This window comes from Mirounga angustirostris, unplaced genomic scaffold, assembly GCF_029215605.1.
Source record: "Mirounga angustirostris isolate CCGP_5_RB_7025 unplaced genomic scaffold, mMirAng1.0.hap1 SCAF_15, whole genome shotgun sequence".
NCBI lineage: Eukaryota > Metazoa > Chordata > Mammalia > Carnivora > Phocidae > Mirounga > Mirounga angustirostris.
This window is the reverse complement of record NW_026991723.1, coordinates 87,114,173-87,138,950: the sequence shown is the minus strand read 5'-3', so window position 1 is coordinate 87,138,950 and position 24,778 is coordinate 87,114,173. Positions and strand designations below refer to the sequence as shown.

Genomic DNA, 24,778 nt, shown 5'->3' with positions numbered 1-24,778 from the left:
CCGGGACCACAACCCGAGCCGAAGGCAGATGCTCAACCATCTGAGCCACCCAGGTGCCCAGTAAATAAAATCTTTAAAAAAAAAAACAAACAGTGCTCAATGTGAGTTATTGAATGAGTGAACATATAAGTATATTGATAGATGGCTTTTGAAGATGTTAGGGCAGGATGCTGACTCACTGAATGATACTGACCACCATAGACAGACATGGGTAAATAAATGAATGATCAGTACAGATGAATAAAAGCACATAGTGATGGCTCCAAATAAGTAATAAACACAGACTCATTAAATGGATGCACATTAAGTCACCTGGAAGCTTTCCAAACTCCACCTTCCTGGGCCTCATGCATGCTAAGAGAACCAGTCTGGGAGTGGGTCTGGGGTCTGGATTTTGAACAAAACCCCAGGTGACTGAGCTCACCCCGCGGAGACAGGCTGGGGTAGGTGATGGGGAACTGGGGTTAGTATATGGAGATAAACAAGCCAGGCATCCAAAGGATGGAGCCAGGTAGGAGACAGCACCAGTTCGGGAAAAGAGCTCTCCACTGCATTAAAAGATGAAATCTACAGGTAGAAAGCAGAGAGAGGCGGAGATCGATAATAAGCCCTTCTAAGGTCCATGAAAGGGAGGATGTACCTGCAGGCCGTTCCCTTGCTTGTCCGGGACTGTGAGGAGGTAGGTTCAAGATCAGCAAGTGTCCCTGCCCGGAGCGCAGCCCATTCCACTACCTTGACCTCCCCACCTCTCCTCCCTCCCTTATAACCCCTCCACACCCCCTCACCCAACTTTGGAGAACCAGAGGGCTTCCAGGGAACAAACACCCAGAGGAGTCCCCAGCCAGCCTGTCCCCTGGCTCAGATGTCCTTAGTGTCACCAAGGTCAGCGTCAGAAGAAGGGGACTGGACAGGTCAAGGTGGTGGTGGTGGGCTGCACAGAGAGACCCAGGGCAAAAGAGGCAGAGAAATAGGAAGACAGAGGGCCTAGTAGATGAGTGGGGTGCGAATGGTCAAAGGGACATGAAGAGGCACAAATGGGCGGGGGCTGAGGGACGAGGAACGGAGAGAGGCCAGCCAGGTGACAGGCGGAGGCCTCAGGGTGAAGTAGCCAGTTGCAGCAAGACCCGCTACCTCTGGTCCCGCCTGGCCCCTAAGACTCCTCCCCCGCAGCCCCGCCCCGCCCCGCCCCGCGCGCTCCGGCTGGCTCCTCCCACGCGCCCCACCCTGCGCGCTCCGGCTGGCTCCTCCCCCGATGCCCGCGCCCCGCCCTGCGCGCTCCGGCTGGCTCCTCCCCCGATGCCCGCGCCCCGCCCTGCGCGCTCCGGCTGGCTCCTCCCCCGATGCCCGCGCCCCGCCCTGCGCGCTCTGGTTAGCCCGGCGGTGGCGGCGGCCGGCTGGCGAGCGGGCGCGCTGAGGGAGGGCGCGCTGAGGGAGGGCGCCCCGGCAGCAGGTGGGCGGGGTGCGGGCCGGCGGCGGCGGGCTGGGGGCTGCCGGGCTGCGCTCGGGCTGAGCGCGGCCGGCCGTGCGTCGCGCCATGGACTTCAACATGAAGAAGCTGGCGTCGGACGCGGGCATCTTCTTCACCCGGGCGGTGCAGGTGAGGCCGTGCGCCCTGGGCCTCGCGGCCCGGATGTGGGGCGGGCCGGGAGCACCCCTGCGGTAGAGCCGGGGGGCTCAGGAGAAGCCCCTGGAGGCTGCCGCCCCCCTCCCCGCTGCGGGGACGCCCTAGCCCCCCACATCCCTTGCTGCTGCGCTACCCAGAAGAAAGAGCCCGGGGCGGCCGGCCTGTCTGGCCGCACACTCAGCGGAGCCCGGGGCCGGGGACTGAGCCGGGCCTCGGCCCCGTTGCCCGGGGGGAGGTATCGGGGCCCACTGTTTGTTCTGGCTGGGTTACCCCGCTGCCGTGGCTCCCGCGCCAGCAGGGGAGAGAGCACCGGACGGCTCCTGCCTCCCAGCCCTTTCCCAGCAGTGACTCTGGCAGGCGTCTGGAGGCCTGAGCGCCAGGCCCGAGGACCATGCACCCTCCACGACCCCTTCTCCGAGCGTCAGTCTCTGCACCTGTGCAATGGGCTGGTGGTCCTGATTCCCTCAGGTCCTCTTTACACGCTTGGATAGTCGGTCCGGAAGCCAGGCGGGCTGGGATTACTTCCTTTCTGCTCCATGGGAGGCCCGTTTCCTCCTATTTCTCCAAGCCTGGGGGATGGGGACAGGGCTGAGGTCTGGCTGGGTGCCCTCCTTGGACAGCTGTCCAGGCTGATGATGCTGGGATTGGAACAAGTCCTATCCACATTCTGGGGCCAGGAGAGAAACTGAGGCATCTTAATGTAATCGTGAAGACCTGGAGGCAGCTATGGGCATGGATGCTCCCTCTTGTGACCTTGAGGAAGGGGCTTCATCTCTTGGCCTCAGTTTTTCGATCTGAAAAATGGGATTAGCAATCCCTCCCTCCCAGGATGGATGTGAGGGTTCCTTGGTACTCTGCATGTACATGCTCACTAAAGGCAAGCTTATGGGGCACCTGGGTGGCTCAGTCGGTTAAGCGTCTGCCTTCAGCTCAGGTCATGATCCCGGGGTCCTGGGATCAAGCCCCATGTCGGGCTCCCTGCTTAGCAGGGAATCTGTTTCCCCCTCTTCCTCTGCCCCTCCCCACCCCCACTCGTGCTCTCACTCTCTCTCGCTCTCTCTCTCTCAAATTAAAAAAAAATCTAAAAAAAAAAATAAAGGCAAGCATACTAGTGGTGTTAGTGTAGTTAGTATTGCATGCCTGTGCGGCATGTGACCTTGGGCAAGTCACTTTTCCCCCTTCTGTCAATCGGGTGTAACACCAGTCTGCCTCCAGGGGTGGCTGTAGACTTGGGGCTTGGCCTGTCGCAGTGCTCTGGGAGCTGGTCCTATTGTTTGTCCTTGCTGTTGTTGTCGGCTCAGTTTTCTGGAGGAGCCCAGCCCCAGACAGTCTCTGGGAAACCCATGTGCTCATGTTTACTAGAAAACCCTGTCCCGTGTCCCATTGAGGATTAGTGCCCCAGTGAGGATTTGCTGCTTGGTATTTCAAGCCCCGCAGGTGACCCCAGCCCTAGTGGGGTTGCTAGGACCCTGGAGCCCCTTGGCTATCCTCAGTTCATCTGGAAGGTGGGAATCCTCCCAGTGTTGGTATGGCAACCACTCAATCTCCCATATCTGGGAAGAACCTGATCTGCCAGTTTCCTGCTACTGTGGGGCCCTGGCACCTGACCTGGCCAGGGCCTGCAGAGCCTGGGGTGTGGGGAGGCTTGGGCCCTGTGGCCTCACTTCTCCTGGTGGGGCAGGCCCACTGGGTCACCCATACTGGAGTGGGAGCCAGCGCCCAGGCTCCAGACTCTGGGGTGGAGGAGGGAGCTGGGAGCTTTATAAATAGAGGCTTTCTCTGGCTCTGCACGCCCACCCCCTGCTGCTGCCATCTTGCAGGGAGCAGCCTCGGACTCTGCAGACATCAGCCCCTGAAGCATGGGGCCCTTCCTCTTGGTAGGGATGGGGCAGGGTGGCAGGCCAGAGGAGAGTGGTCTTGAAATGTCACCTGCAAAGGAGAGGACCCTCGGGACCTGCCTGGAGATAGGAGTCAGTCAGGAGGGATGGGAGGGAGTTCTTCATTATCAGTGTGTGGGCAGCTTCTCTGCCTAGGTGCCGCCTTGCCGTGTCCCAGGACATGCTGGGTACTCGGTCAGCCCCTCCCTGTACCGGGGACACCTTTTAGAGCCTTGCTCCACCCCCATCCAGTAGGCAACCTGAGCTTGACCCTAGGAGAGGAGGATCCCTTTTGCATGGGTGATTCGGCTGGCTTCCCAGTCCCCGAATTGTGCCTTAAAAGTCAGGAAAGGTTTATGAAGTTGGTCCAGGGGCTGGAAAGGCCCAGCTAAGGGCATCGAGGAAGGAAAACTAGGGTATATTGAGTAAGATATTACTTTATTAGTACTTTAATATACTTACTATGAGTAAGATATTAGTAGTAACGGTCGTAATAGTAAGAGTAGTGGTAGAACTAGTAATAATAAAGGCCAAGAGGAGGTGGTAGCGCTTTCATCATCTGAGCCAGCCAGGCAGGCAGCACTGGACATGGGATGGATGCCCAAGAGGTCAGGAAAGCCCCGTAGGACTTTGAACCTGGGTTGGCCTGGGGTGTGAGGGATGGGTACCCTAAGGCTCAGTGGGGAGTGGCTGCCGTTAACCTTGCACATTTGGGTGACATAGTCATCTAAAGTAGGGTGCCTGGTACCATTGGGGTAAAGGGGTTCCTAGGTAGCTCCGAGGAGGAACATGAAGGAGGCCTTCTATTCGTGGTGATGATGACAGCAGCTAAGGTTTATTAGGCCTGTGCTGTGTGTTTCCAAATATTCTGTAAGATAGGTCCTGTTACCCCCTTCGCCAGGGCAGGGAACTAAAGACCAGAGAGGTGACTTTGCCTCTCTAAGCCTTGGTTTCCTTATCTGGAAAATGGGGCTAAGGCTACCCCTAAGGGGCTGGGTGAGGTGAGGCCTGCTCAGAGCCTGGCTCTGGGAGGCCCCCAGTTTAGGGAATGTGAGGAGGCCCAGGAGTGGGGAGAGGTGGGAGGAGGCCAGGAGCAGCTGGTTCCCAGGTAGGGAGCTGGAGGCCTTAAGCCTGGCCCACCCAGGCCTGCAGCGAGAAACCCAAGCCCTGTTGCATAATTGATGGCTGCTCAGTGACTATCCGTGGCTGCCTCCCTCTCCCTACAGCTGGGCTGGAGCTGTTGTTGGCCTCTGGATGATTTATCGCTGCCAAGCAGTCTGGGAAGGGCCTCCGGACTCCCAAGCCCATAAGGACTCTGACTTGGGCACACTCTGCCCCTTGCTTAGCCTCAGGGGCATCATCTGTGACATGGGAAACTTGACCCAACTGTCTTGGAGGGCTCTCAGAGACGTGGTGGGCCATTGGTGTCAAATGCTTAGCCCAGGGTTGGGCCACCATGCAGTCAACAGTACTGCTATTACGTTATTACGTATAACGTAATAAATTACGTTATTACTATCGTTATTACTGATCTTACTCCTGCAGGTCTATGCCCTTTTGCTATTTGGCTATGACCTTGAACAGGCTCTTTCTGCTGGAGCCTTCTAGATCAGAAGGGCCAGGACTTGGGCCATTATCAGGTTGTTCCTGCATGGCCCACACAGCCTCTGCTGGCTCTGACCCGTAGGACATCCTGGTTCTTGCCTGGCCTTGGGGCGGGGTTGCTGAGCTTTCTAGGCCTTGTGCATGCCCAGCAATTGGCTCTGATGGGCCAGTGGTGTTCCCTGTCCACCGCACCAGGCAACCAGAGGCCAGCCATGTGGCTGTCCTGCCCACATACACTCCCTTTCCTTCCCAGCTGCCTCCCCACCCATCAGCTCTTCATAGCAGCGACACCTACTCCCTGCCAGACTCTGACCTTCATGTCTTACCCACATCTTTCTTTTATTTATTTATTTATTTATTTATTTATTTATTTATTTATTTATTTATTTTTAAGTAGGCTCCACACTCAGCTTGGGACTCAAACTCATGACCCTGAGATCAAGAGTTGCACACTCCACTGACTGAGCCCCTCAGGCGCCCCTTACCCACATCTTTCTTATTTCATCCTATTTCAGCTATGAGGGAGCTGCTATTATTTATGATTCTCATTTTTCAGCTCAGGAACCTGATGCCAGAGAGGCAAAGCCACTTGCCCAACGTCACACCGCTCATCAGTGATAGAACTGAGACTTGAATCAAGTCCCTCTGATTCTGGGACCTGGGTTCCTCCCATTCACTCCCCTGGCACCCCCTCCCCAGTGGCTCCCAGTCCCCCAAGGAGCCCGTGATCACCCCAGACTTTGCATTGTGCCCCATTTATTCCCTGAGCACCTGCTACCAAGTGCTTTGCTTCAAAGTCAGGCTAAGAGAACCCCTAGAAATATGCTCCCAATGACTCCTTATCCCTTTAAGTAATAAGCTAGATTTTGTACAAATGTGCATTTGGTGGGTGGCGGCGGGGGTGTGTCTCTAGCTTTCTGGATTTCCAAAAGAAGCCATGATCCCCAACCTCTGGTCCAGCCTAATTTTACAGAGGGGCAAACTGAAGCACAGAGCAGGGTTGTAACTTGGTCAGGGTCACAGAGCAGGTTAGGGGCAAAGCCAGTTTCTTGACCTTGGGCTTGGTCCTAGCTGGGGTGAGGGGAAGGGAGCGTGGGGCAGGGGTAGTCCCCACTTTCCCCCTTCTGAGCCCTCCCCACCCCTCAACCCTACCCCCCACAGTTCACAGAGGAGAAATTCGGCCAGGCTGAGAAGACTGAGCTGGATGCACACTTTGAAAACCTTCTCACCCGGGCAGACAGCACCAAGAACTGGACAGAGAAGATCCTTCGGCAGACAGAGGTGCTGCTGCAACCTAATCCCAGTGAGTGGGAGCCAGGCAGTACTGGGTGAGGGGCTGGAGGCCACCGGCAAGTGGGACTGGGTTGCAGGTGGGCCCGGGTGGCAGGCGGGATTTGGGTCAGGTTATTGGGGCTTCTGAGGCCTGCTTGGCGGGTGGCGGGGGGCAGTTAAAGAGAACAGCAGACTCAGTGATGGACTCCCAGATGCACTCTCTGGGGCAGCAAAAGTGTTAAGAGTTTTGCACCGAGAAGTTGAAGAAATGCTTGAAATTAAAACACGCTTGGGAGAAGAGGCAGTAAAAACATGAGCTGGGTCTTTGGAGAGGGCAGCGGGGCCCAGAGATGGAGGAGGGCTTGCCCAGAGTCACACTGCCGCAAGCGTGAGCGAGGAACACGCAGAACCAATGGGCAGGAGAACCGAGGGAGAGGGAGGGGTGTCTTGGGGTCCTGATGCCTATCTGCCTCTAAGTCTCCTGTATAAGTGGGCGTCCCAGGAGCTTTCTGGAACCAACGCCAGAGCATCGTCCATGTGCGTGTTAGGTTCTGTAAATCCATATCGTACGGAGGGAGAAGTGAGTGAGCCTTCACTTTGGGCCTGTCACCCCCAGCTATGTGACCTGGGGTAGGCATTTCATGTCTCTGAGCTGTGGCTTCCTCCTCTCAACAGTGAGGGGTCCTACAGGGTTGAGTGCCAGTTTCACTGGGTTGAAATGTGCACCAGAAAGAGAATATTCTGCCAGTCACCAGGCCAGGCACCCCCATGGGCAGGCCCTGGCCTGGATCTGTTTCTGTCGCCGTGGCTGCTGTCCTTGGGTTGTACTGAAGAGCCCCGTGGCTTTGGCTGCTGTCTCCCTGCAGGTGCCCGAGTGGAGGAGTTCCTGTATGAGAAGCTGGACAGGAAGGTGCCCTCGCGGGTCACCAACGGGGAGTTGCTGGCACAGTACATGGCAGAGGCGGCCAGTGAGCTGGGGCCCACCACTCCCTATGGTGAGCCAAGCCCCACAGCCAGGGCCAGGGGTCATGGTCTCTTGCTCTCAAATTTTCCTCCATCCCTCCCTTCCTTTCTTTCTTTGTCTTTTTTGAAGTACACAAATAATATCTACTTGTAAACATTCATGAAATCAATGAATGAAAATGAAGAAATGAAAAAACTTTGAAATTAATGAAAATAAAACAAGTGAAAAAATTCACTCTCCTTGTAAACACCTCAATCAATGCAGATGAAAACAATGAGAAATGGAAGTTTCTCTTAACCAGCTTCAGCTTGTGTGCATTTGTTAATGGGATCGTACTGTGTGTACCATTCTGCAACCTGATTTTTCAACTTGGTGTTGCATTAGCTACCACTTCACAGTGACTCTTAGAGAGCTCCCTCCATCTTTTTTTTTTTTTTAATTTTTAAAATTTTACGGAGATATAATTTACATACCATAAAATACACCTGTTTTAGGTGTGTAATTCAATGCTTTTTAGTGAATTTACAGAGTTGGACAAACATCCCCCCCAATCCTATTTAAAGAACATTTCTATCACCTGCACAAAGTGCCATGTCTGCTTGGAGTCAGTCCCCACTCCCACCCCCTGCCAACTGCTCATGTGCTTTATGTGCCTATAAATGTGTTTTTTCTGAACCTCTCGTATAAATGGAATCATATGGTGTGTTGGGTGTTTTTTTTTTTTCAAGATTTTATTTATTTATTTATTTACTTATTTATTTATCTGAGAGAGAGAGAGAGACAGAGAGAGAGCACGTGCTCATGAGCAGAGGGGGAGGGAAAAGAAGGAGGAAAGAATCCCAAGTGGACGCCGCGTGGAGCCGGATGCCGGGCTCAATCCCATGACCCCAAGATCATGACCCGAGCCGAAAGCAAGAGTCGAATGCCCAACCAACTGAGCCACCCAGGCGCCCCACGGTGCACTGGGTTTTGCTTCTGGCTTCTTTTACTGAGCATAGTATCTCTGACATTCATCCATGCTGTAATGTGTTTTAGGATTTCATTTCTTTTTATTATTGGATTGGATAGTATTCCGTTGTATGGCTACACATTTGGGTTGTGTCCTTATGAACGTTTTCACATAGAACTTTGTGAGGACATATGTCTTCCCTTCTCCTGGGCATCCACCTAGGAATGGACTTGCTAGGTCATATGGTAAACTTAAGTTTACCTTTTTAGGAAATTACCAAACTGTCTTCCAAAGTGGCTGTGTGATTTTATATTCCTACTAGCAGGATGGTGGTTAATTTCCATATATTTGTGGATTTTCCATGTTTCCTTCTGTTGCTGATTTCTAATTGATTTCGCTGTAGTCAGAGAACATGCTTTGTATGATTTTAATCCTTTTACATTTATGAAGACTTGTTTATGGCCTAGTATATGGTCTTTCCTGGAGAATGCTGGTGTTCACTTGAGATCATATGTTATGTTGTTGAGTGGAGTGTGGTAGAGACAACAGGCCAAATTGGTTGATAGGGTTGTTCTAGTCTTCTGTGTGCTTGCTGATTTTGTCTTATCCTATACATTATTGAGAAGTATTGAAGTCTCCAACTATTTCTGTTGAATTGTCTATTTCTGGCTTCGGTTTGTCAGTGTTTGCTTCATATGTTTTTGGAGATCTGTTGTGAGGTCTGTACGTTTATTATTGTTATATCTTCCTGATAAATTGACTCTTACATCATTGTAAAACACTGTTCTTTGTCTCTGGTCACATTTACATTAAAGCCCATTTTATCTGATAGTTCAGATACTCCTATTCTCTTATGGTTATTGTTTACATAGTATACCTTTTCCTGTTCTTCTATTTTCAACATATTTATGTCTTTAAATCTAAAGTCTTTTCTTCTATAGACAGTATATATTTGGATTTTTTTTTTTTTAAATCCCCCCTGACCATCTTTACCCTTTGATTGGAGTGTTTCATCCATTTATATTTAATGTAATTATTGATGTGGTTGGATTTACATATGCCATCTTATTATTTTCTCCATGTCTCAGATCATTTTTGTTCATCTGTTCCTCCTTTATTCCTTCTTTTGTGTCAAATAGGTATTTTCTAGTGTAACATTTTAATTTCTTTGTTGTTTTTTTTTAAGTTTTTTTATTTATTTGACAGAGAGAGAGTGTGCACAAGCAAGGGGAGATTCAGGCTCCCCACTGAGCAGGGAGCCCGATGCGGGGCTCAATCCCAGGACCCTGGGACCCAGGACCCTAAGGCAGACATGTAACAGACTGAGCCATCCAGGCACCCCTCTTTCTTGCCTTTTTAACAAAGTATTTCTTACTGGTTTCACAATATGAACAACAGTATGTATTTTAACTTATCCCAGTCTGCTTCAGAACAATACTGACTTAATTCCAGTAAAATATAGACACTTTACTCCAATATAACTCTATCTCCTCTCCCTTCCTTTGTGCTGTTATCATATATATTTCATTTCTATTTTGTATGAGCCCAGCAATACAGTTTTATAGTTATTATTTTGTACAATTGTCTTTTAAATCAGTTAAGAAAAGAGAAAAAATATGTTTGTATTGTCTTTTGTATTTGCCTATGTAACTACCTTTATTGGTGGTCTTTATTGCTTTATGTGGATTCAGCTTACCATCTGGTGTCATTACCTTTGAACCTGAAGTATTTCTTCTATGGCAGGGTGGCTAGCAATGGATTCTCTCAGTCTTGTTTCTCTGGGAATGTCTTTATTCTGTGTTCACATTTGTTAGACAGTTTTGCTATATGTAGTATTCTTGGATGAGAATTTTTTCCTTTTTTTGCTTTGAATATATCATTTCACTGCCATCTGGCCTCCATTGTTCCTTTTTTTTTTTCTTTAGGTTTTGTTTTGTTGGTTTGTTTGTTGTTGTTGTTGTTGTTTGTATCTTTTTTTAAGTAATCTCTACACCCAAAGTGGGGCTCAGACTCACAACCCCCGAGATCAAGAGTTGCATGTTCTACCGACTGAGCCAGCCTGACACCCCAGCTTCCATTGTTTCTGATGAGAAGTCATTTGTACATCTCATCATGGTTCCCTTGTATGTGATGAGTTGCTTTTCTATTGCTGCTTTTGAGACTTTGTCTTTGTCTCTCAGCAACTTGACCAAGATGTCCTGGCTGTCAGTCTCTTTGTATTCATCCTATTTTGGGTTTGTTGAGTTTCTTGGATATGGACATTAATGTTTTTCATCAAAATCAGAAATATTTTCAGATTATTCTTCAGCTATTTTTCTTATTATTATTTCTTCAGATATTTTTTCTGCCCCTTGCTCTCCTCTTCTTCTGGGACTCCCATTACTCATGTGTTGATTTGTTTCATGATGTCCCGTAGGTCTCTGAGGCTTTGTTTGTTGTTATTCATTCATTTCTCTTTTTGTTCTTCAGAGGAGGACATCCCTATTGATCTGTCTTTAAAGTGGCTCAGTTTTCCTTCAGCTAGCTCACACTTGGCAGTTGAGCCCTTCTGGTGGATTTTGCTTATCAGTTGTGGTGCTTTTCAACTCCAGAGTTTTCCTTTCTTTTTAATAGTTTTCATCTCTTTCTTGATATTCTTTATTTGATGAGTCATCATATTTTTCTTCAATTCTTTAAGCATTAAAAAAAAACCACATTTTTTTCTTCTGCTTAGAAGTCTTTGCTAAATCTGGGCTGCCTGGGTGGTGCAGTGGTTGGACATCCAGCTCTTGGTTTCAGATTGGATCGTGGTCTCAGGGTCATGGGATCGAGCCCCATGTCAGGCTCTGCACTACGTGGGGAGCCTGCTTGAGGATTTTCTCTCTCCCTCTCCTCCTCCCCCACACACACGTGCATGCTCTCTTTCTCTCAAATAAATAAATCTTTTTTAAAAAAAGTCTTTGCTAAATCTAACATCTGAGTGTCCTTAGAGACAGTGACTATTGATTGCTTTTTCCTTCTGCTTGTTGACCATACTTACGTGTTTCTTTGCATGTCACACAATGTTTTGTTGAAATCTGGACATTTGAGATAATATGGTAGCTATGGATTCGGAATCACTTGGGGTTGTTGTTGCTGTTCCTTTGCTTAGAGACTGGCCTGGGCTAATTGTTTAGAGTCTGTGTCCCTTGCAGTGGGCAGCGCCTGATGCAGCTGCTGAGTTCACAGTTTTTTGGGGTTTTTTTATCATTCTTTTTCTTTTCAAGCTAAGCTTCCTAGGTTTTACTCCTGGGTTAGCATATGTTAGTAGTCAGGCAATGATAGATCAGTCAGAGGTTGTGCTTAAACATTTGGCACCATTAAGGCTTTACTGATGAATTTGTGGGTGTGCTGGGGAATACATTCAAAGTTCACTCAGAGTTCAAGTAGTTTACAAGTCTGCCCAGCTTTTATTTTGTGTGCAAAGCCTCCCATTTGGTCAACAACGATGAGTAGATACCTAGGGTTCTCTCCAGTCTTTCCTGAGTGTGTCACACACATGCGTGTAGCCTTCCAGACCACCAGAGATACCTGGGAGCTAGTCAGGGCCCACGTGACTATCTCGTTTCCAGATCTCCTGTTAAATTTCTGGCAGATCTGTTCCAACCAGTATTCCCTATTCAAATCAGCTGTAATGTTGGTCTTTCTCAATTACTTGCCATTGGGATCACTATTGTTTTTGACAGGGTCCCCTGGATTTTTCTATGCTCCTGCCCAAATCAAGTCAGCCCCAATACCACTACCTTCCCCTGCAACCCATGCCCCAGCTTTGCCCACCCTCTAGCAGTGAGGCTGCTGACCTCAGGACTTGCCCCGCCTGAGTAGAACTACAACACCACAGAGCTGACAAGACAGGAGTTCCCCCCCACCCACACAGGCTCCCACCTTGTTCTTACCAAGTTCAGGAGTTCTTGAGTAAATATTCTCAGTTTATTTGCCTTTGGTCAATTTCCAGAGTCCAGAAATGTTTGCTTTTGACAGTGATATCCACTTTTACTATTGTTTTCTGGGGAACAGGATTTGTTGAGGTGCTTTCTGTGTTGTTCTGGAAGTCCCATCCCCACCCCCTATCCTTTTAATGCTGTGTCGTGTTCCACGTTTGGGATGTCCCGCTATTTATTTGTCAGTCTCCAGGTGACAGATATGCAGGTCACTCCACATGTTTCCAGGCCAGCCATTCTGCACTGAGCCCCCTGCGCTCACGCTTCCTCGGCATGCCTCTCCCTGGTCGCTCCCTTACTTCTGGGGGTCAGAGCAGCCTGAGCCTGAGCCTCTTCCTCACCCTTAAACTCCATCTAACCAGGGAAGACACTAATCAAGGTGGCAGAAGCTGAAAAGCGCCTGGGAGCCGCAGAGAGGGATTTTATCCACACAGCCTCCATCAACTTCCTCACGCCTCTGCGCAACTTCCTGGAAGGGGACTGGAAGACCATTTCGGTGAGAGCCCTGGGGCCGTCCCACTTCCTGGTTGCTGTGGCATCCTCCTCCTGGGAGCTGCTGAGCACAGGCTCTCCTCCCATGCTGGGAACCCAGCTCTCCCAGGCCTCCCCAGACATGGCTCTTATGAGCTGAGTGACACAGAGTGGATGACGTCCCCCTGTGTGGGCCTCAGTTTCCCCATCTGGACCTGATGGCCCTGTGGGCCAGTCCTGCCACAGCCCAGGATCTCCCAGGGCTTCCCAGGCTCTCACTCTTCCCTGTTATCTGTCCCCACAGAAGGAGAGACGTCTCCTACAAAACCGGCGTCTGGACTTGGATGCCTGCAAAGCACGGCTGAAGAAGGCCAAGGCTGCGGAAGCCAAAGCCACGGTAGGTGTCCCTGCTGGTCTCCCGCCCACCCCCCCCAGCTCTGTTTGGAGCCAAGGGAAGGTGAAGGGACCTGATGTTTGGCATGACCTTTCTTCCCTGTCCCTGCCTGGAGAGGTCTGCCTGGGGGGCACTGGTCCTGGCTGACCGCTTCAGGTCACGCCTCTTCCCTCCCCTTCCCGCCCCCCTTCTGGAACCCTGGCCGCCCAGAGCTCCGGGTCCCAGGGCAGACTTTTATGGGGTGGGCTGACCAGCAGTGCCCTGACCTGGGCTCAGGGCATGCCACAGCCTCCCCAGACAGACAACCAGTTGGAGTTTCTCGCATGGCCCTGCCCTGCCCTCCCTGAATGCTTGGCTCTGTCCCCCGGCTCTGCCCGGGCATGGCTCCCCCTTACTAACTCCCCCACCCGCTGCTCCAGTGCTGGTCCCAGGGTGCCCTGATAGTGTGAACCCTGGAGCTGGACCGCCCACCTGCTCAGGGACACGACCAAGGGCCCTCTCAGGGAGTCCCACGGCCCTGGGTCAGGCCGGGGCCTCTCCCTCTACTCCCAGCTCACTGAGGCCTGCTCAGCCTGGCCGGGCCAGTCGATACAGTGTGGCACAGTTTGACCAGGGCTTAGGCCGGGGTGGGGGAGCGGGCCTGAGGGGGAGCACACTCTGGCATGCCAGGCTGCTTGGGGGGGGTAGGGGCCTAGAGGCTACCTCACACCCGGGAACCCTCAGGTCGAGGGCAGCCGGAGGTACGGCCACCTTGCCTGCCCAGGCTCTCAGCTGCCCGTGAGGGTTTGGGCCCCAGCCCCTCCTTGCATCCCCTCCCACAGGGTGGCCCCTCGGGACCATGGAGTCTGGGCCTGTGCTGCCTCTGGTGAGAGCCAAGGGCAGGGTCTCAGCTCATGCAGGTGTGTGGAGTCCAGATCGGAGGCAGGGGCTCAGCCACTGGAGTCTTGTGGTGGTTGGGTAGGATGACCGATGGCCACAGGGATAACGTCTCTAAGTCACCTGGACAGGACAGTCTCTCTGGAGTACCTTGGCCAGAACCAGCTCATCCTCCATCAGCCAGGCCAGAGGAGCCTTTCCTTAGTCACTAGAGCGGCACGACCTCCTCTCTAGTTGTCTGGCCCAGACAACCTCAGGCCCTTGGGTTAGGCCGCGTGCCCCCTGCAGAGCTAGGCCTGCGGCAACCCAGGCACAGTGAGCACCCCAGAGGACCGCAGCCCAGCAGGTCGTCCCTGCCCGCCCCGCTGAACACACGCACACACGCATAGCAGGACTCCTTCCAGAGGGCAGGGCCGTCTGTCCGCCTGCCCGCCACCTGCTCTCCCCACCCCGCCATGGGGGGCCTGCTCCCGCCTGCGCTGTGGACTCACTAACCTCTTTGTTTTTGTTCCTTTCCGTTCTGCTTTGGGTAACTTGGCTCAGTGTGAGGGAGATGTGAGTATACCTGTCCACGTGCTGTGCTGCGTTTGGTTTGCCCATCCCAGCCTCGGGCCACAGTGGCGTGGCCGGCCCCGGGCACGTCCTGGGCATTTTGCAAGCAGCTGGTCTCCTCACCAGAGCCTCTGCCGTGCATAGCCTCTGGTTCAGGGGGGACGCCAGGCATTGGAGCCTGTGAGTCAGCTTTTTGCAAACATGGAAAGCCTGTCACCCTGTCCACCCATGCATCCATCTGTCCACCTTGTTGTGGGGGAGGGGCCCGGTCCTTTGCTGCAGGAGTGAGAGATGGGCCGTGGGGAGATTCTGGGATGGAGAAAGCTGGGGTCAGGGGTGATTTGTCTGGAGGACTGTGGCTCTAACTGGGGCATCTGAGCGGGGCTAGGGTCCAGGGAGGAGGGGGGCCAGGCCCAGTCTGCAACTCATCCATCAGACGATGCTCATCAGACGATGAGCAGACTCATCGTCTGCTTTCCTGGGGTCCCAGCGTGACCACCCACCTGGTCTTTGTCTGACTCTCTCTGTCCCCAAGCCCACCTCGTGCCCAGGAGGTTGGAGCAGGGAGAAGGGGTCCACGTGGTATGTGTCTGCAGCCTCCTGTCCCTGGGGCCGGGGCTCCTGGCCTCTCCCCATGGGAGACTCTGGGGCGGCGGCTGGCCCCGTGTGACGCCCCCTCCCCCCGTGACCTCTGTTCCCGCCAGACGGTGCCTGACTTTCAGGAGACTAGACCACGTAATTACATTCTCTCGGCCAGCGCCTCCGCGGTAAGCGCCCCACCCGCTGCCCCCTCCCTCCGCCGCTCAGGCGCCAGGAACACAGGCCGCGGCCCCGGAGCCGGGAAGGCAGCAGCCCCGCTCCTGGCCGCCGGCCTGCACCCTGCGCCCACGTCGCTGGCCTCGCTTCTGTCTGCGCCACGCTGGAGGTGGGGGCCGGCCCAGCTGCCCCAGACAGCGTGGGGACAGCGTGGGGAGCTGGGCGGCAGCTGCCCGTCTCCCAGGGCCCCAAGGTCTGCCCGCCACCCCCCCATCAAGGGCACTGCCCCCCGGCCCACCCCGGGCTAGAGGACCCCAGAGCTGTGACAAAAGGGGGGCACTCTTCATCCGGCTGCCTCTCTGGCTCATCTGCCCGGCGTCCTGGGAGCGAGGAGAGACCCAGAGCCCTTGCAGGGAGGGTGGGGACCAGCGGGCTGGGGGCAGGCCTGTCCGGAGGAGGCTTGGGGCAGCCGTGGGGGCCGAGGGCTCCGAGTGTCATGGGATCTTTTCTCCAGGCTGTGTTAGCTACTAGATGTTTACCATTCAGTGTGGGACACGGGCCAACCACACCTCTCCCATTGTGCCTGTCGCCACCACTACTGTGCCTTCTCTGCCTTCTTCTCTGACCTTCCATTTCCACCAGGGGTGTCGCGCGCTCGGCCAGGCCCTCTGGCTCTCTCCGCCCCCCCATCACGCCCGCAGGCCCCTCTCGCTGCATGTCCTCCAGCCGCGCGCAGAAGTCACTCCCCACATTTTGGTTTTCTAAATGGCACTGTGGTGGGACATCTCGGTCCACAGGACAGGCCTTGTTCTGCTTTCCATCCTTCAGGTCATCATCTTAGGATAGACTCTCCGCACTGGGCAGGAGAAATGGGTCTCCTAAGTCGTGGCGGGGGGAGGGGGGTCTTTCTTCTTTAGACTCTGGATGACACTTCCTGCCCCCCTTCTTGGGCCGAGTGGAAGGAGGAATATCCTGGAGGGTGGAGACCGCCCTGTTTTTTTCTTTTGCCATTGAACCCCAGTGTGACTCGGGCACGAGGCTGCCTTTCTCTGCCGAAGGACAGAAAGGTTCAGTGACTGGCCTAGGGTCACACGGCCCTGCGTCCCAGCCCACCAGCCTTAGCTGATTGTCAGGGTGGGATGGGGGACACTGGGTCTCCCATCAGAGCCTGGGGGCTTACGCTGTAGGAGAAACCCAAGCAGGACTTCCCAGCTGGCTGTCCCTGCCTTCCCTGCATGCGGCATGTTGGGCTGGACTGTGGTTGTCAGTGACCCCGCTCACGCCAGGCCGCATCCCAGCCTCAGCTCCTGGTTGGGTTATGGGGAGGGAGTGAAGAAGGCTCGTGGAGGGGGAAGGGGTGGGGTCTTGGGGAGCTGGGACAGGGCGTGGGCTCTGGGGTTCAGCCGTCCTCGCCCCACTCCCCCGCTGACCGGTGCCCCCTCCCTCCCCTGCTGCCCGGTCCTGTTGTGGTCTCCGAAGCTCTGGAATGATGAGGTGGACAAGGTGAGTCTGGGCTCAGGAGGCTTGGGGCAGAGGCTTGAAGCGGGTGGGGATGGGGTAGGGGTCAGATCGGTTTCTAGCTCTGGACTCTGCCACTGTCGGGGTATCACTTTCCTTCTGTGGGGAAACCGCCTCCACAGTTCCTCTGAGCACACAGGGGAGTGGCGGTGTCAGATGGCAAGGGACAGAGTGTCAAAGGTGGTGGCAGAGCACCCGCGGGTCTGTCTCTGAACCGCTCGCGACGGGACAGGTCCAGAGGGGTCCCAGCTAGGGGGCAGGGCTCCGGGCCTGAAGTCAGGGGTGAGAAGCACATCCCTGCCACCAGGATAACTGTCCACGTCCCCAGGGCGGACGTGTCGTCTGCATCCAGAGCAGGAGAGGAGGCTGCTCCTGGGCGGGAAGGCGGGGGCAACTGTTGCTGTCAGCCACTGTCCCCTCTGCCCTTCCCAGGCCGAGCAGGAGCTCCGAGTGGCCCAGACGGAGTTTGACCGGCAGGCAGAAGTGACCCGACTCCTGCTGGAGGGAATCAGCAGCACTCACGTGAGTCCCGCCCTGTGATGCCCATCATCCACCGACTCCTGCCCCCCGCCCTGGGTCCCCCACTAAACTCCTCCACAAGAGGCAGGCGATGAACTTGGATCTCAGAAGCGGGTGGCAAGGGGCAGTGCTTGAGCCCATGGTCCTCAGGGTGGAACTTTAGCTTTGGTCCCAGTGCCAAAGGCTGGGCAGCCCTCCCCCGCCCCAGGGAGCAGGTGGCTTGGGGTCGAGGACGGAGCGCTGAAGGCCAGGGTCTGCGGGGGGGGGGGCTTCTGGTCGGCTAGGACACCTCCCACTGTCGGCACCACCCTCCGCCCCCCCGCAGGTGAACCACCTTCGCTGCCTCCATGAGTTTGTGGAGTCCCAGACAACTTACTACGCGCAGTGCTACCGCCACATGCTGGACCTACAGAAACAGCTGGGCAGGTGCCCACTGGGGTCCCCAGGCTCCCCGGCCCCACGAGCGGCCCGCGCCCCCTCCCCCGGACAACAGCCTTCTCCCGAGGCTCAGCAAGCAGGGGGGGTTAGAGGGCTGCTGACCCTCAGTCGGGGCATCACACGCCTCTCTCGGTGACAGGGAGGTGGCTGGCCTGGGCGGGAGGATGGCAGGGATGGGGCGGGACGGCTCACGCTTCCCCTTGCCTTGCTTTCCCCCTCATGCTGCCAGCTCCCAGGGAGCCATGTAAGTAGCCGGGGTCTCCTTCCTCTGTGGCAGTGGGCCCAGGTGTTCGGCGGAGCACGTGGGACTCCCACAGGGACGCAGCTCCCGGCTGAGATGTCACCCCTCTCCAGATTCCCAGGCACCTTCGTGGGCACCACAGAGCCCGCCTCCCCGCCCCTCAGCAGCACCTCGCCCACCACCGCCGCGGCCACCATGCCCGTGGGCCCCTCTGCGGCTGGCCTGGCCCCTCCGGGAGAGGCCGCTCTCTGCCTGGAGGAGGTGACCCCCCCCGCCAGCGGGACCCGGAAGGCCCGGGTGCTCTACGACTATGAGGCGGCCGACAGCAGCGAGCTGGCCCTGCTGGCTGATGAGGTGGGCCTGGCGCCACGGGAGCCAGAATGGGGAGCCCCCCCGCACCGCCTTCAAGTGTCCGAGGGGCCCTGGGGTGGAGCTGGGGCTGGGGGTGCACGGAGGCAGCTGCAGCTCTGGGGAAGCAGTCTCTCCGTAGGGGGGTGGGGAGGCGAACTCCTGCCTCTGGGGGAAGTGCAGATGCCCGGGTCTCGTGGGGCCCTGGCAGCCCTGTCCCCACGCCCTCCTGCCCCCGGCTGGGGTGTGACCTCCCCTCTGTGCCCTCCTCTTCAGCTCATCACTGTCTACAGCCTGCCTGGCATGGACCCTGACTGGCTCATCGGCGAGAGAGGCAACAAGAAGGGCAAGGTCCCAGTCACCTACTTGGAACTGCTCAGCTAAGCGGGCCCCCCCCAGGCCCCTGCCCACTCTGGCCTGGGTGGGAGAGGACGGGGGGAGGCGGTCGGCAGCCCTGCCACTTGTCTGTTGGTGACTCAGCTGCTCAGGGTGGGGCGACGAGCCCCATTCTGTCCGTGCCCCCGGTCATCCGGCTGTGCGGGGGCCCCTCCCCCAGCCCCGCTTCTGGAGCCCCCCACCCTGCCTGCATCCGCTGAGCACCCCCGCTCCCCAACCCTTCCGGCTCCTGCTAAGGAGGGGGGTGGGGCTGGCCGCGGTGCCGCCCTAGGCACCCCGGCCCCCCGGCCCCCGCGGGAAGCCTGGGGTGCACCCTTGGCCAGAGAGCACCTGCCTTTCAGTAGCCAAAAGCAGCAAGGGGGGGGAGGCAGGCAGGTGTGCGGCAGCCCGGGGCCTGGGTGCCAGCCCCTCCGGAGGGACCGGGGCGGAGGGACTGGGTGCTGCCCTCCCCCTCCCACACGGACAGCTCCCGCCAAGTTCCGCGGTTCAGCCCGCACCTCTCCACACACACTTTTTAAACTGGTCTTTTTACTCTGCTTGTCTGCTTGCTCTCTAGCCAGTGACAAATAATAAACGAGCCTTCACGTGCATGTCGCCTGGGCTCCCTTCGGCTGCGGGCCCCCTGGGGCTGGCCCTGAGGGTGGGCAAGGGAAGCCCTCCCGGGCGGCTTCCTGCTCCCTCCTCCCCCGGCCGCCCTTCCTCCTGCAGGGCCTGTGCGGTTCCAGGGGGGGCCCTGTTCCTGCACAGGAGGCTGCAGGGGAGACATTTTGTCCTAAGAGAGACTTGCCTAAATGTGGGCCGAGTGGAGTGGGCTGTAATGTGCATGGGGGTCTCGGCTGGTGACCTGTGGCCGGTTCGCCTGTTCTCACGTCCTCCTCCCAGACACGGGAAGAGAACAGAAAGTCAGTCACCTCCTCAAGCTTCCGTAACTGGCAGGTGGCCGCGCAGGGACTCTAGCCCAGGCCAGTCTGGTTCTAGAAACTTCAGGTTTCAGGTGAAGGCCCCTAGCCAGGCCCAGCTCTCTGGTGAGGAGGTTCTGAGGCGGCCGGAGGCCAGCAGGCCCCATCCCGGGGTCTCTGAAGGGAGGGGCAGGGAGGAAGGCAGGGGCACCGAGCTATAAACAGCGGTGGAACTTCAGGAAAGGCCACACCCCACGAGAAGCTCGGCCAGCTGGCAAATGGGAATGTGGCAGGGGTGAGGGGTGAGGGGCTGGCAAATGGGAATGTGGCAGGGGTGAGCGGACGGGAGGAGAGCGGGGCGAGCCAGGGAAGGGAAAATTAAAGTGTCCACCTGGCTCCCCGGGGGGGATGTTAGTGGGTCAACCGTCAATAAATATCCTGCTTTCCCCAAACCTCCGCTCCCCTCCCCTCCCGGGTGCCTGGCCGAGGAAGACTTGCTCGACCCCAGGCCCTGAAGACACATCACCCATCTGTCTATAAACAGCATTTTAATATTTGTATAAATAGACCACAGTATTACCAAAAACTGCAAGAACAGAGCATGGAAAACATCTTCAGACCCGTGCACGCGGCCTCTCCCGGCCGCACAGACGCTGGCTCCCGGCCTCCACTGGGCCAGGGGCAGGTGCAGTGGGGAATGCTTGAGGGAAGGACCACACCCCTGGGACATTTTGAACTTGAGGGCGAGAGTGCAGCAGACTCGTAGCTCCCACCTGGCTGTGGACCTCTTGATCTATTACAAAAATAACGCCAGTGGGTGGGCGGCCCGAGTCAGGGCTGCTGGGGGCGGCGGGAGACAGGTGCTGCTCTCAGTCCCACGTGGGCCGTCGGGCCGGCCGGCAGCACCCCTGCTGCCCGGGGCGCCACGCGGGCTGGCGGGGGGGGGGGGGGGGGGCGGAGGGGGAGGGGAGGCGCGGGCCGCTGCCCTATCTTTGCACGTGCCGCACAAAGGCCTGCACTAGCTGGATCAGAGGCTCCTGGCTCTCCGGGCCGGCCTTGGAGAGAGAGGACTTGCCCTGAGGTGAGGGCAGGACGCCGGCAGCAGGGGAGCTGGGCGCCCCGCGGCGGAAGTAGCGGGAGAGGCTGGAGAGCAGCGTGCTCTACGAGAGAAAGGCACTAGATGAGGCCCTGAGCCCTTGGCTGGCCCTGGGAGGCGGGGGGCTGGGTGGGACCCCAACAGGCTCGTCCCCATCAGCCGCCCCCCTCTAGTCCGAGCCCTCTATCCGTCTGTACCAACTCCGAGCTGAGCTCCTGCTTCATCCGCTGTTTGTCCCGGGGATGCACAGCTGGGTCCCTAAGGTAGCGCACGGCCTGGGAGATGAGCAGGTAGAAGCAGTTCTCCATGGTGAACATCAGGAGGGACCTGGGGAGAGGGCAGGGAGGGCTCTGTTGCAGGGAGCCAAGCCGGCCGGCAGGAGGCACACCACCGAGCCAACAGGATGGCTGATCCACGGCAGCCCCGACCCCAGCTCGCATTCTAGAAGGAGGGCTTTTCTTACTTCAGCGTCCTGGTCCCTTCTGCCTGTGTGCTGAGCCCCACAGCCTGGGTGAGGGGCTCCTTTTTCTTGTCCAGCTGGAGGAAGAGAAACGGGTAAAAAAAAAAAGTAACAGTAATGGGTGTGACTCACTGTGAGCCTCCCACGCGGCAGGTCCTGCACTAAGCAGCGTTCAGCTACCTCACTCGGGCCTCACGACAATCCTCTCGGGGAGGCTCTGTCACACTCGTTCGGGAAGAGAACAGGCTCGGGAGGGCTAATAACGTGCTCGAGGCCAGAGTCAGGCCGCAGGAGACCGGGAGGAAGACTGGAAGCTGAGAGGCCAGAGTCTGACAGCCCCCAACTTACCTCTCCAAGCATGTTGAGGGCCACATTCACTGTGGCCAGAAGGGTCCCGAAGGAGGGGGCCACTTCAGAGTCAAAGGTGGGCGTGGTAAAGCTCAGGGCAAACAGGAAGTTGTATTCGGCGAGGTCCAGGGACTGCAAGGCAAGACGGGAGCAATGTGGAGCCCCGCCAGGACCCCAGACAAGCTCTCAGGACAGAGCGGAGCCCAGGAGAGCCTCGGCAGCTCACCGCGGGGAGGCTGGTGACCTGGCACTCGGGGTGGCCGGTACCTGATCCAGCAGGATCTGACAGACGTCCGGGGTGAAGTGGCGCAGGGCCGCCAGGGTCCTGCTGAGGATCTTGAGGAGTCCGTACTGGACTGTGTGCAAGGCTCGCTGCTCCGAGGCCTCCGTGTCAGCAGTGGGCTGCTTGGAGGAGGAGCAGGAGGGGGGCGCGGGGGCAGCAGTGGGTAGCCGCTGAACTCGGGGGGCAACAGCCGAGGGGATGCCGTCCCCATTTTTGCTCTGAGGGAGACACGAGACGGAGGTGGAGTCCCGAGACGCCGGGCGAGGCCCCGCAGGCAGCCGGGTGGGGAGGGCGCTCACCTGCAGGCAGTGCTGCAGCATCTTGCGGCTGTGCAGGAGGGAGGTGCAGGCCTGGCACAGGTAGCCCAGGCTCACCTGCAGTGGACACGGGGCGAGGCGGGGGGCGCTCAGCAGCAGCCCGACCGAGCGGGCCCCCCAGAGTCCCGTTGCGCTTCCTCCATCCCTGAGCTCCCACGGTGCTCACCTCCTACATTCTCGGGCTGCAGATCTGACAGCTACTAAGGACGCCTGCCTACGAACTGGGGCAAGAGGGGCCTGGGGGGTTTCCCTGGGACCCAGCTCGAGGTCTAGCACATACGATGGGTCCTAAGTAACACGTGAGATGGGGAGGGGCGTCCAGCTGCCTCAGTTGGTAGAGGACGCGCTCTTGATCTCAGGGTTGTGAGGTCAAGCCCCACACTGGGCGTAGAGATTGCTTAAATAAACTTTCTTTAAAAAGAAAGAAGATGGGGATCATTTTCCCATTTTACAGAAAAAGAAGGCCCAGAGACCGTGAAGTGACCTGACCAAGGTCAGACAAATGACAGATGCCTGTCTGACTCCAGGACCCGTTCTTTCCCTACCTCCCCTATTCCCTGCTCCGCTGGCCCATCCTTAAGGGATGTGAACCAACGTCTCTAACTGAGCCCAAGTTCTGAAGCTACAAGGCTGCCCTTTACTATGGAAAGAAAACTTCAGCTTCAGAGAAAGCAGCATGAAGAAACTAAAGCCTGTATTCGCTGAGCAAAATGCCCACGTTCCAGGCACGGGCCTGCAGTTCACCAGAGGTGCGCCAGACAGTGCCCACGGCCCCCACACGCAGGTGCTTCCCCAGACCCCCACCCAAGGAGCCATGTCTGAGGCCCCACCTGGACATCCCGCATCAGCTGAGGCAGGTGGAAGTGCCATTCCTTCATGAAGTTGGAGAGCTGCAGAATGAAGCCCACCGTGTGGTCAGCCTCCTCCAAGCAGGCCAAGCTCTGCACTGTCCTCACCGCACTGAGGCACTGGGAGGGAGAGACGGAGAGGGGGCGGGCTGGATCAGGGACCTAACCCACCTGCTCTTGCCCTTCTGCTGGGAGGACAGGTCCTGAGCGCACAAACGCAGAGGTGATGGCACAACAGGTATTATGCCTAAGAAGTTTCTGTATGGCCCAGACCGCGCCCCCATTACCCTGAGCCTCCACCCGTACGATGCTGGCAGCCCCTCACCTGTAAGGTCCGCTCCTGGTGAACCCCCACAAAGTCCAGGGCCTCGGTCAGGAAGTTGTAGCGCAGAGTTTTGAGGAGCCGCTCCATCAAAGACATGGATAGGCGGTAGACCCCTGGCCAAGAGGGGGCATCCACGGACTTCCGAGAGGTGCTAGGGGTCTAAGACACAAACAGCACACAAGACCAGGACACACACTGCTGAATCCAGCCGGCAGGCGCAGCAGGGCCTCCTTGTGACACAGCAGCTAAGGCAGCTGGGCTGCGTGGAGGAGAAAACCCGGAACGGCCACGGCCACGGCCTGGTGACCAGCAGAGCCCCAGGGGCCCTAGGCCGGGGACTGCAAGGGAAGAGCACTCGGCAGAGATGTAAGAACCCTGGGTTCTAGACTCAGGTCGGCCACTAACTAGCTAGGAATCGGGGTGGGGGCAGGGAGGAGTCCACACCATCAGTGCATCGGACAAGCCTCTGAAGAGCCATTCCTGGGCGAGTAGAAGACCAAAGGCAGGGAGGCCTTCCCACTGCAACTGTGGTCCGGCGCCGGCCCAGGCCCCCCGGCTCACGGCACTCACCTGCACCGTCCCGTTGGAGCTAAGCTGGTACACACTCAGGAGGGGCAGACAGATGCTCTGGGTGATGCCGGCTCCAGCTACTGCCGTGGCTCCCTGGAGGGAAAGGCCAGGAATGAGGTGGCACTTCCCCAGCCCCATCACTCCTGGGACCTGTCCCCTGCAGCCACCCTGCCCAGGGGCAGCTGGCACTCTCGGGCAGACCAGAGCTCCTGGGACCATCACACGCAGGGCAGCTCCCTTCCGGCCCTGGGCTTGCCCCCTACCTGCTGAGTGCGGGCCAGAGTGAGGAGCAGGTGCAGCGAGGCCTCGGTGAAATGCAGGTTCTGCTTCATGCGCAGGCTCACCTCCAGAGTGGTGAAGAGGGTGGGCAGGATGGGGAGCCTGCGAGTCACCTGGAGCCACGAGTCCCCATCCTCATCCACCTCACACAGCTCCTTGGCCAGGTGCAGGCCCAGGACACACACCTGCCGGGGCCCAGGGGCAGAGATGGGCAAGAGGGAAGAAAGCAGTGCAGGGGGGAAAAGGAGGAGGACGAGGAGGACAGGCAGCCCTGCACCGGGCCGTCCCAACCCTCACTTGGGTCACACATGTCTTCAAGTGAGCTCGACTCGAACAACTTGAGGTCTCTCCTGACCTGCTGGGTTCCTGCGTCCCCTCACAGGGCACAGCGACTCCATCCTCGCTAACGAGCCACCCCCCCAGCGACAGTTCTCGACTCCTCGCTCTCCCCTTACACCTGCTCACTGCACCCTCTGCCCCTCTTGCTGCACCACTGCACCCGCCTCCCAGGTGGTCCTCCCTCGCCCTCCCTCGCCATCTCCAATGGATTCTTCATACTAGTGACTTTTCAAGCTTATTTTTGACCATAACGGC

The 24,778-nt window shown here is 56.9% G+C and overlaps 2 protein-coding genes across 2 annotated transcripts in view; one reads left to right on the top strand and one right to left on the bottom strand.

The window, feature by feature from the left end:
- Nucleotides 1–1,382: 1,382 nt before the first annotated feature.
- SH3GLB2 (SH3 domain containing GRB2 like, endophilin B2) lies at nt 1,383–18,930 on the top strand. The gene is made up of 11 exons (XM_045883296.3): nt 1,383–1,597; nt 6,268–6,409; nt 7,245–7,373; nt 12,613–12,746; nt 13,026–13,118; nt 15,248–15,310; nt 16,779–16,802; nt 17,250–17,339; nt 17,662–17,762; nt 18,129–18,369; nt 18,640–18,930. Exons 1-11 carry the CDS (start codon nt 1,535–1,537, stop codon nt 18,745–18,747), a joined length of 1,188 nt encoding a protein of 395 aa, XP_045739252.1. The 5' UTR covers nt 1,383–1,534; the 3' UTR covers nt 18,748–18,930.
- A 1,259-nt stretch (nt 18,931–20,189) lies between these two features.
- Nucleotides 20,190–24,778, bottom strand: part of NUP188 (nucleoporin 188) — a 48,175-nt gene continuing 43,586 nt past the window's right edge. Inside the window, exons 35-44 of the mRNA XM_045883293.3 lie at nt 24,169–24,369; nt 23,906–23,998; nt 23,336–23,494; nt 22,993–23,130; nt 22,145–22,219; nt 21,830–22,063; nt 21,563–21,694; nt 21,218–21,291; nt 20,952–21,081; nt 20,190–20,818 (exon numbers count right to left, since the gene is read on the bottom strand). Coding sequence (XP_045739249.2) covers nt 20,645–20,818; nt 20,952–21,081; nt 21,218–21,291; nt 21,563–21,694; nt 21,830–22,063; nt 22,145–22,219; nt 22,993–23,130; nt 23,336–23,494; nt 23,906–23,998; nt 24,169–24,369 — 1,410 coding nt within the window. The 3' untranslated portion in view covers nt 20,190–20,644. The remainder of the gene's footprint in view (nt 20,819–20,951; nt 21,082–21,217; nt 21,292–21,562; nt 21,695–21,829; nt 22,064–22,144; nt 22,220–22,992; nt 23,131–23,335; nt 23,495–23,905; nt 23,999–24,168; nt 24,370–24,778) is intronic.

What these genes read in the sequence shown, in the direction of transcription:
- SH3GLB2 (XM_045883296.3), top strand. Translation starts at nt 1,535, where the DNA reads ATGGACTTCAACATGAAGAAGCTGGCGTCGGACGCGGGCATCTTCTTC. An exon ending in GGGACTGGAAGACCATTTCG is followed by an intron (nt 12,747 to 13,025) that starts GTGAGAGCCCTG and finishes CTGTCCCCACAG; the next exon opens with AAGGAGAGACGTCTCCTACA. An exon ending in GGAATGATGAGGTGGACAAG is followed by an intron (nt 16,803 to 17,249) that starts GTGAGTCTGGGC and finishes TGCCCTTCCCAG; the next exon opens with GCCGAGCAGGAGCTCCGAGT.